This window comes from Ylistrum balloti, unplaced genomic scaffold (genome assembly GCF_031769215.1).
Source record: "Ylistrum balloti isolate Yb309-2 unplaced genomic scaffold, AGI_CSIRO_Ybal_v1 Utg369782, whole genome shotgun sequence".
NCBI classification, from domain to species: Eukaryota; Metazoa; Mollusca; class Bivalvia; order Pectinida; family Pectinidae; genus Ylistrum; species Ylistrum balloti.
The window spans coordinates 223,900-235,476 of record NW_026781970.1 but is presented as its reverse complement, the minus strand read 5'-3'; the positions used below and the strand labels follow the sequence as shown (position 1 = coordinate 235,476).

General features: G+C 36.7%; 1 protein-coding gene across 1 annotated transcript; it reads right to left on the bottom strand.

The window, feature by feature from the left end:
• Positions 1-8,367: 8,367 nt before the first annotated feature.
• On the bottom strand, positions 8,368-10,410 carry LOC132544161 (uncharacterized). The gene has a single exon (XM_060207734.1). It carries the CDS (start codon positions 10,408-10,410, stop codon positions 8,368-8,370), a length of 2,043 nt encoding a protein of 680 aa, XP_060063717.1.
• Between the last annotated feature and the right edge of the window lie 1,167 nt (positions 10,411-11,577).

Sequence of the window (11,577 nt, the reverse complement as noted above, 5' to 3'; positions counted from 1 at the left end):
TAAATTAATGTGTATTTCTGTTATCTAGCTGATATTGTATCTGTTTTTCATAGATACATGTTCATCGTCCGTTTTACCTTGTACGTTTCCAAGCAAGGTTAGAAGATAGGAAGATAGGAAGATATCGTTAGCTTATGGAGGGAGGTCTCGAAAGCATCCTAAATGCATATATATTTAACACAACTTGGATTTATTTTTAATTGCACTGTCGGCTTTAATGAAAAAAATACGTATGACACAAAGTCATGTAGCACGTATTCCAGAAATCACCAAGAAGGGATGTTTTCCCACTGCAACCATTGTATCTGACGAGAGCTAAAGATCACAGAGGGTGTACAGGGAGAAGGAAAATATCCTGAAGTTGATCCGTTGAGCCGCCGGTTTGTCCCTGGTCCCATACCAACCGGTAATGGATGTTTAGTTCAACGCCCTGGACGATTTGGAGCATGATGACCTACCAAACGACACAGCTGCATTCACTGACTACGTAGTCAACCATTGATTATGAGCGACCAGACCATGTGGAACTACTTCAACACAGATGGACCCCGAGTGAAGAGGGAAGTCCAACATGCACATCCGAACATCAATACGATCATCCAGAATTTTAAAGAAATCGAGGCAACCATCGAGCTCGGCAACATTCAACATAGTACAGACGGAAACCAAAGAGGTCGGCAACATTCAACACAGAACAGATGGAAGCCAACCAGATCAGCAACATTCAACACAGAACAGACGGAAGCCAACCAGATCAGCAACATTCAACACAGAGTAGATGGAAGCCAACCAGATCAGCAACATTCAATACAGTACAGACGGAAGCCAACCAGATCAGCAACATTCAACACAGAACAGACGGAAGCCAACGAGATCAGCAACATTCAACACAGAACAGACTGAAACCAAAGAGATCGGCAACATTCAACAAGAACAGACGGAAGCCAACCAGATCAGCAACATTCAACACAGAGCAGGTGGAAACCGACGACCTCGTTTCAGGACGTATCGAAGGATTGACAGGATTAGCAGTCCTGAAGCAGAAATTGGCGACTGGTGCCATTGAAGTATGCTGAGTATGCTGATGCTGCGTCCAACCTTTTGCACTTGGGATAAGAATTCTATATTTCCTCAAAGGCGCGAATAAATTCTCCAGATATTCCATAGTTTCATTTCGTGTGCTTTTCTCTTTATTTCAAATACTCTTGTTATTTTTCATGTATATTTCTCACTATTGAAAATAATCTAGTTCTATCTTAGGTACTTTTCTCTTGATTTTTAAGTTCTGTTGCGGGACTTTTGTATTGTAATGTATGGTAATTAACTTAAAAGGTATCTTTGATAAATATTACTTATTTTAATAAAATGTCTGTTTCAGGTATTTCTATCTTATAATAATGTTATAAATGTATTCATATATGTCCGAGTGCTGAAGGAAGTCAAACTTAATTATTCAATGTTTTTCTTCGAATAGAATTTATGTGTTTGGCTTAATATCTCAACGTTTAAAACGATCAGAACATATGAAGATAGGTTGTGAGAAACACAGGTAAATCTCAGGTAAAATTCAGGTAAGAGAATGGCAGATTACATGAAACAGTAAATGCTTGGCTTGCCATTGCTTCCTAAAGCAATACCATGCTATTGTTCAACAAAATGTTGGCGTTCAGGGAACATCCCATATGTTGATGAAAAAGACATAATATGTTGACCCAATTTGGAAAGAGACGGTGATTTTTTTTTTTTTTTTTTTTATTTATATAAGTTCACAAACAGATTCTTTACTTTAATAAGTCGTTCATCAAATGCAACTCCCTAATTGAGTTTTTTTTAACAGATTGAATGGTCTTCCTAATGACACTAACGAAACAAATGCAGGCTCCATATGCATGTATTTTCCAATGAATCGTAACAGAACAGAACATAGGCTTTGAAAACATGTCACTGATAATGAACCATCTTTAAACCTGAATAATTACCAATGTTTCATTGAATGTGCTTTCCCTGTTTCAAGTTTCCAAATTTCGTTATATCCAAATGCAATGCAGCTCATAGGTACAAGTATATTGTATACGTAATTTAATGATCAAAATTAATATATGTAATGTACAAGATTCCATTCTCAACACACACACACACACACACATCCTCTCACACACACACACACACACACACACACACACACACACACACACACACACACACACACACACACACACACACACACACACACACACACACACACACACATATATATATACATATATCTAATACATATAGTAAGGGTCAATTACGTGATGAAATACTGTTAGTATGACGTTAGTACAGGTATAAATGTGACGTCATGAAATAATGACAACAACATGGAAACAATACATAAAAAGCATCGTGGCATATCAATAAAGTACTATTTAACGAGGTATCAACAGATATTATACACTTATAGGTGTAATTTTATTAATCCTTTTAAATGATATTCCAATATCATGCTTACTCAGAGAGGAGATTTTTTGTTCATTTCGCAGTAGCGTACTACAAGTACTTACAAAATCTGTTTAAAAATTTAACACTTTTACGGGTAAATGATTCTTGTCGTTTATAAACCCTGAAAACTGTCCTACTTGATAACTTGATAATAAATTATGTCAGTAATAGATCTCCACAAGGTTTTTAAGACAATAAATGCCAGTGTACATCAGGGCTTTATTCTTGACCCATCGCAACGAAACCGGTTGGGATACTTTGGCCGACAGGAGATCCCGTAGAAAGCTTCAATTATTTTACAAAATTCATCATAACTTAGTTCCTGACTATCTTAATACACTATTTCCCCGCTTGTAGATGACCCTCACTATGGCCTCAGAAACTCTGAAAATTATATCCTACCTAACAAAAGACTCCAGTTATCCCGTCTACTTTTGGGCTGTGGAATCAATTACCCATCAGTGCTAGGCATTACGAAACTCTTTCATCATAGAAAACTTCTTTTCTAAACTTTGTTATCTTTGATAATTATGCTGACCAACGAATAAAGTTGTTTCGTCAGCATAATGAATATATAACCTTATACTTAAATTTACTTCTATTCGGAGTCACTTCTCTTTCTGAACAAGAAAACAAAGGATATGTTTTCCTACACAGCAATATATCCACGACAAAAACATACTCTAGGAATCACATCTTTGTACTTGTAAATTCATATATCTATACCATTAACATTTGTGAATTGCCACACTGATATCCGCATTAAATAAATGCGATATTAATGTGTCTAAAATTAATATAATTATTATAATGGAAATGCATTGGTATGTATGCGCCATGTTCTTGCTCCTTCTCTTTGTAATGGAACAAGTGGAAACGTATATTACAGAACGCACAGAGTGACAAGGAGAAAGTATACAAAGCATGGGAACATTGACAAGTCGAGAGTTCAGGCATGTGGACTGTGTATCAATTGTTTCGCTTGTTTCGAGAATGAATAGATGCATGATCTACATATATACAAAGTATTCTAAACATACGTTTACGCAACCTATACGCTGGTATTCTTACTTGGCCTGATAATTAGCAAATATGTTGTCGCCAACAGAACATAAAAATGCACGCTTTCTAATCCTTTAGCTTACCTTTATTTCAAATTTATATGCCGAACACAAAATTATAAAATTTCATTTTGTAAAACTTTTCTCGAGTCAATAATCTAATAAAATGATCGCATATAAACAGCACACCATACACAGCACGTTGGATACACTCACGTTCATGGCAAATTTGTAATTTTTATACAGTATGTTTTTGGACACCAAAATATTCACAATATCAATGTATTTTGACAACCACGCAACCATTTCTATGTGTTTCCCTCTGGCATATGTAGCAGCCCTGTGGACATCACTAAATGTGTCAACAACGCATTGTCATAGCATTAACGTTAACCCATTACTCAAACTCTCGAAAGTCTCGCGGTGTCTTGACAAACAATTCAAGAGAACTTTTGGTATCAAATCAACAATAACTACAAACCCACAACGTCCAGGAAACGATAACATAATATGGCAGTGATTCGTTTGATATTCAGCTGTTCAAGCTTTGACCTCAGCAGTAGTTTCAGTTTTATTTTTTCCTTGTGTAAAACATATGGGAGAGTTGTCTTGCATACAATGTTTTTTTCAAATTTACAGTCGTCATATAAATTATGTACAATTTACGGTGAATATAACACAATGTACAAAGGCATACGGTAAGTGAATTCATACAGTAATTTATAATCACTACACATTAATAATGCAGTACGACAGACATAAAAGAACACATGTTTCATCTAATTAGGTATGGTATACTGAATGTGTATTAAACATTCCTTTACGACGTTTTAAACTAAAAGTAATTCATTCCATTAACATTTTGAGCATTAAAAAGTTGAATCACTTTGAAAACACTTGGTGTATTATAACAATATGATTTAATAAACTGGCATCTTAGGTCACGATAAAAGTTACACTTAAAAATAAAATCAAATTCATCTTCAATGTTATCTAAGTTAAATACGTTACAAATTCTTTGGTCCCTTTTAATGTTTCTATATCTTTCTTGCTCTATATTCAAGTTATGTGAGCTAAGTTTAGACTTCTTATATAAATTATTAACTGCTTTTTCGTCAATATAATTGCACAGAAAAACTATCGGTCAGATATCGGTAAAAGAAGCCTTTCGGAATAGTGTGAAAATTTGTCAATAATTCCTGTCAGAAAAATTAAAAAAAAAAAACTTTGCTCAATTATCGTACATGTATTTTATCAACATTTCTCACCGTCCCAAAGATAAGTTAAACCCAATTTAATAAGTTTAGTACGAATATCTAAATTCCAGCTTTCTTTCAACAAAATTCTTTTCTCGAAACATGATTTTAAAATATAATTATTCGAACATTTAAACTTTAACCAATATTTGATTTCTTCAGTTTTTTACATACAGACAACGGTAACTCTTCCAACTTTACAATAAACTAAATATCACAAGTGCTTTTCTTAAATCCAGGAAGCTTTTAGTTCAATGTGAATCTTTTCAGCATCAAGGGCTTTATAAAAGCCCCACACTTCTGCACTGTAACTTAAGACGATAATGACACAAGTGTTGATTACAGAACATTGCATGATATGCTTTGTTATGTAATCTCCAACAAGCTTTTGAGTAACAGCAAATTTATCTTTCTAATTAAAGAACATGCTTAGATAATTAACCTGGTCAACTGGTCATTAAACTTATTCCATCACCGTTTTTAAAAGCTACCATATTTCTCTTATTTGTGTTCAGATAGAGTTTGTACTTATCGTCATATGATTTGAGATCTTCCAGAACTTATTGTAAATTTACTGGCTTTTCGGCAAATAGCACTATATCGTCAGCGTACATTAAAAGGAAAACAAATTTATTTCGATAAATAAACAACATTCTTTGATAAAATGAAATTCGCGGGCATTCACGCACACGGAGTATAAAATGTACGACAGAATTTTAACCTGAAAAGTGCAGATTGTTTTGGGGGAAAATCAGAATGAAAACCATTGTATATAAGGATCGAAGTATACATAGGATTTTTTCACCAGAAATAAGATCTAACAGATTCAGATTTAAAATCAAACTGGGCTTCTGCTATTATATTACATTTTAAATCCTAATTCACCAGATGCTTATTCAATATGGAGGGGAATAACTTCCCCATACAACAGACAAGCGTTATTTTTCAGTAATCATTTGTATTGTCTCTATCATCTTTCTTATATACCAGGATGATATTCCCAGTTGACCAAGCTTCAGAAAAGATTCTCGATTGAAAAGCCAGAATTAACAAGAATGATTAAATATGCCATAAATATATCCTTGCAATATATAAAAAGTTCGTTAAGAATTTTGTCAACGCCACAACTTTTATTTCTATTAAACCTATGGCAGAAATAACTCCTTTTTCTGTAATATGTGAGTCAAGTTCTTCAAAATACACACGATACGTTCTAAAGTAGAAAGGAAAAAAATAAGACATAGTTCTACAACCATATTGAGGATCTCACTTATTACATTGGTATTTTGACTTAGTTGCCGTTTTATGGACTTAACATCATCATTATTCCATTTAACATTTTCGCAAACACATTTAGCATGAGTTTGGTTTCCATGCGATACTTCATTGGGCTTTATATCTAATCTCGGATTAAAATATAATGGTGAATAATCAGACACAGTTACAAAATTAAAAGATTAAAATTAATTTACGGATTGAAAATTATCTGTCTGTATTAGACGATTATCAATTAGATTGGTACCACTAGAACTGTAAAAGGTAACACCTCCATCCGAGTGACTGAAATGACGTCCATTCATTATCCACCAGTAGATTTACACAGAGACAATAACTTTCTACCAAAAGTGTTTACAGATTTATCCATGTTTTTCCGCTCTGTTAAATTATTTACATCATGTTGATAGTCAACAGCATCAATTGATACACTATCACAATTACCCAAACCAGCATTAACTATCATTTCAAGTTTGGTACCGGTTCTGGCATTGAAATCTCCAGATATGTACACATTACCATTTGATCTATAATTAATCATGAAATCTTTATAGAAGATTACAATACCTTCACTAATATGGGTTATTGCTTGGGGAAATATATTTACAATAATCATCTAAATCAAATTCATCTTCCTCAGATAAGCAACATTCATTATCACGGGATAAAGTTTAGAACGACGATCTTCAATAATGGTGGGAAACTGTTCGTGGAGACCGTAAGGTGTACTTTGCAGTTTAAATGATCTATCCGTCACTCTTTGGAGGTCCTGATAGTAGATAAATCTAGCTGCAATTGGTCTATGTTTACCCCGAGCGTGTTTTCCAAATCTACGGTCATTGTCGAATTCAATCCTGTCCTCAATCTTCAGCTCGTAGGATATGAAGTTATGTAGTTTATCCTCCTTTAATTCATCTCTCAATTCGCCATCAAGACCTGTAAAGACCAAGTTGTCCTTCATAGATCGGTAACTGAGTCAAATAATCTGTTCCGTTCCTCTAGCATTCCCCTCATCTTGTCATTGACTGCGTCTATATCCTCCTGGTATGCTTGTAATCGCCTTGAAAACTTCAGCACACAAATGTGAATGATTGTTCAAACTAAGTCATTTCCTTCTCACAAAGTATTCACTCTTCTAATAGTTGTGGATAATGTTGTATCAATGATTCTTTACTTGATGTTTTATAATATCCAGCTTCTGAATCTGGGATATAAGAAAGTCAAGTTTTCTATGGGCAGCGTGTCATGGCGTTCATTGCGCGGATGATTTAAATGAGTATTCTATTGACAAACACTGTGCATTTGAATACTAACACACAATTTCTTAAACTTATGTACAAATGTTTCACAATAAACAACAATCAATAAGTCACTTGAAGTAAGTAATAACTATTATCATGAGTTATATTTTGTCGCATGGTATTTTGGTATTTAAAAGTTATGCGATATGCAAGTTCTCTAACACGTGACTGCTGTTTACCTTGTTTATCTTACTCTCCTTATTTAAATTAAATATCTTGAGTTAGATAAACTTGATTATCAATAACAGTCGTTCGTTGGGAAACCTTTATCTAACAAATTGGAAATATAGACTATTTGCTAGAAAGTAATCAGAACGAAAGAATCAGTGGCCTCATTGATTCTTAATTTCCATGAATTGTGCTGAAATTCCTTTATAACTTATCAATTAATTACAAAATAAACCAATAACATTTTTACTTCTCGACTTCTTAATAACCATCATCGTCCACTTTACTACCGCTGCAATGACTCTGACCTTTGTGATGTCAAAAATCAATGTCCGCCGATACTTATAGTCATTCTTGTGCACGAAATTGGAGTTTCCCGTTTCTGTTATCCCGGATTGGTGTTTTCAAATTGTAAAGAAACACCATATTAATTCAATAGCATTAGACAGCAAAATGGTTTCTGTATTTCCTATTGCCGCAGTACCTGGAACATCTCTTGTCTCCACGAAAGATTCACGCACTTACAGAACAATAGCCATAGATTTCTAGCTCGAACGTCTGTGTTGTCTGCATTCAGTGACATTCCTTCCTTCCTTCTTCCCCGATACTCCAGGGATTACGAGCATTTTCGTTCTCTGCACAGAGAGGTGATCGTATCGAGGATGTCCTTCCTGCCGACTTCCCATCAACTCAGTTGGATGACAAATAGACCAACCCGAGCTGTAGTGATAATGTTCGGAGGAAACCATTTCACTTCCATAACCTACCCATAAAATTGAGAAACCAGACGCCAAACGAATTAGACGTGTCGCAATGTTAAGTTTAGAGTGTCTGTAGACGTTCCATCCTTTCCCTGGCTGAGTTCTGATACTGACTTATGTGCCGAACATTAACAGAACTTCTGTACTCCTCGAGAGCCCTACGTTTGTCTCCAACCATTTCAAAGCAGATTCCCAATAGGTTATGGACTACATAGTGTGTACTGCCACCCTGTTCTTGGTCATATTTCACAGTCTGAAGTTCAATCAGTGCTGTATTACGCGTCCTGGTGTCGCCAAGTTCATGATAACACAGAAACGACAAGAAGACAGCGTAGGGGAGTGGAGGTATCCTCATCATACTTCCGTTAGGGCAGTATTTTCCGACGTCCAGACGGATTTGTGACGGACAGAACTGTCCATGGTCTTGTAGGAATGTGATACATGTCACGAAGACTTCTTTGCACTTTTGTAGCAAAGTATACCCGCGCCCACAAAAGAGGTACTCATACTTGTCTTGTTTCTCAAAACAAGACCCAAAATCCACATACATTTTGAATGACGAAATCATGTGTGCACACATTTCCAATGTTTTCTTGTAATTCCCAGTCGTATAGTGGTATGTGGCGAGCGTCAGCAAGCCGGGACTTGTACACACCAAGCTACATGGTAACAGAAGATTCTTACATGTCTTGAGAAATTTGTACTTGTCTTTATTGCCCTTCACTGGAAGGTGTTCTTCGAATTTCGTCATTCCCGAATAACTCAACGCACGTGCTGTATTAGCGTACGCCATGTATTCATCAATCTCCTCCGTTGATTTAGACAAACGCGCCAGTGATATTGAAAGAACCTCTGGACGGCACTCATATCCTAACGTTTTAACAAAAATTTCCATGTCACATTTTCTTTCTAAAACTGCTGGTGGATGAATCTTCATTGCTGTTGTTTCATCGTGAACACCCTGCACAAGTTCCCCAATAGATGGCTGCATATATTCCCCTACTGAAAGACATCCCCATTTTAGATCATAAAGTACCACGAGAAAATTAAGGAGTTTTTGTTGATTTTCACCACAGACTTTACCGAGAAACATATTGTTTTTGTTTATGAAGTAGTTAGGGCAATACCCTGCCTTGACCCATGAAATCAACGTGCTTAAACAAAACATGAAACAGAAAAATGTATATTTCTCCTGCCAAAAGGAATCAGAGGTGTTTTCCACGGCGTGCAGTACAACCGTTTTTATAATATAGGATGACAGGATATCTATATCTCCAAACAAATGTTGCAACCAATCAGATATCTGTTTGAGGAAATTCTTGAACAGGCCATACACCAAAAATTGGACATGACTTAGAGAATGAATCAGTTTTCTTTCGGCAGACGAAAATGAAATCCTCCATTGTAGGAATGTGTCATCCGATGTTTTATCGCCCACGGGGACAAGATGGCACCCATCTTGTACTATCTGATCTCTCAAAGCCTTATCAGGCCAGTTTTTAAGACGGGGCCTGGTAAGCCATTCATCTGCATCTTGTGGCCAGTCATAACATGGGAAGGAAATTACAATATCAAAATCCGTATCCGCGTTACAGTCCTTTCCCCGCATCGTAGTTGCTGGGCCATGGGTTTCTGTTCGAGTCCTATAGACATCACTCATTCCTTCATTATAAGAACCCGTAAAAAGTTGACTTGATAAGAAAGATTTATTACCGACTGGAACAACTGATTCAAACAACTCTTTTTCATATTCCCGTCCTAGCTGAACAAGTTCTAAATGTGTATAACCAGGTCTGCTGTTAGCGTCTCGCATCACTAAAATTGTTTGGTTGGTGATATTTCTTATCAGATTGAAATCCTTATGGTGACGTAGCACTAGTACCTTTTTATCTACCACCATCATATCCCTGTCCGAGCCAAACATCCGAAATCCCTCTCCCGAACTACCTATATTAAGCCAAGGCGTTATATCAATGTTATGCAGGTCTTCTGCTGTAGTTGTAAGCTTTCTTCTGACAGATATTAACTCCCGGCTTCCTACATATCTCTCCAGGACTTGATGGAGAATCCACGACTTGTTGTACTGCTCATCCTGGTCAGCCATATCGGTTGTTGTCAGGGACGCTGCAAATATAGAAAGCGATTCTGAATATAAGAGAACAATAGTAGACATATTACTGATATTTAGGAGAATGCAGTCGGAACGAAATGCGTGTGTTCATCATGTATAACAAATATACCATTCGTCACCTGACTATACCGACCATCACATTTACCATCAACGCCTTAACTACAATTAAAAGACTTCCATTACAATCATCACCAACACTACTAAAAGCATCGTCTCAACAACAACTTTCACTTCTAGTACCACAACTTCCAACACAACTGTCACCACCATAACTACAACTACCATCACCTCTAAAGACAACCACCCTCACCTCTAAAGACAACCACCATCACCTCTAAAGACAACCACCCTCACCTCTAAAGACAACCACCCTCACCTCTAAAGACAACCACCCTCACCTCTAACATACACAATTTTTAACTATTTTACAACAATTGCGAAACAAGTTATAGCAACATTTACTAATCATTCTTGGTCCGTATATAAGCGCGCGGGAGGAGACCGGAGTACTCGTAGAAAACCTACTTTGCGGGCAGGTGAACCTTACCTTTTCGCGTACGTTTCAGGAATCGAACCTCGGACGGCTAGGTGAAAGGCGAGTATGTTACCGCTGCGCCACCGCACCAGCCTAATTCTCACCTTTACCATCATCATCATCGTTACAACATAAACGATCATTAACACTCAACAACAACACGAACTCCATTTCACCATAACCTCCAGTAAAATCATTATACTGCAATCCTTTTATAACCAATACCGTCTCTAGTACAGCCATCATCACCTCTAGTACAACCATCACCACCTCTAGTACAGTCATCACCACCTCTAGTACAACCATCACCACCTCTAGTACAGCCATCATCACCTCTAGTACAGACATCACCTCTAGTACAGCCATTATCATCTCTAGTATAGCCATCACCACCTCTAGAACAGCTATCATCACCTCTAGTACAACCATCACCACCTCTAGTACAGTCATCACCACCTCTAGTACAACCATCACCACCTCTAGAACAGCCATCATCACCTCTAGTAGAGACATCAAAAACTCTAGTACAGCCATCATCACCTCTAGTACAGCCATCACCACCTCTAGTACAGCTATCATCACCTCTAGTACAACCATCACCACCT

Coding starts and splice junctions, on each gene's coding strand:
- LOC132544161 (XM_060207734.1), bottom strand. CDS start 10,410: ATGGCTGACCAGGATGAGCAGTACAACAAGTCGTGGATTCTCCATCAA.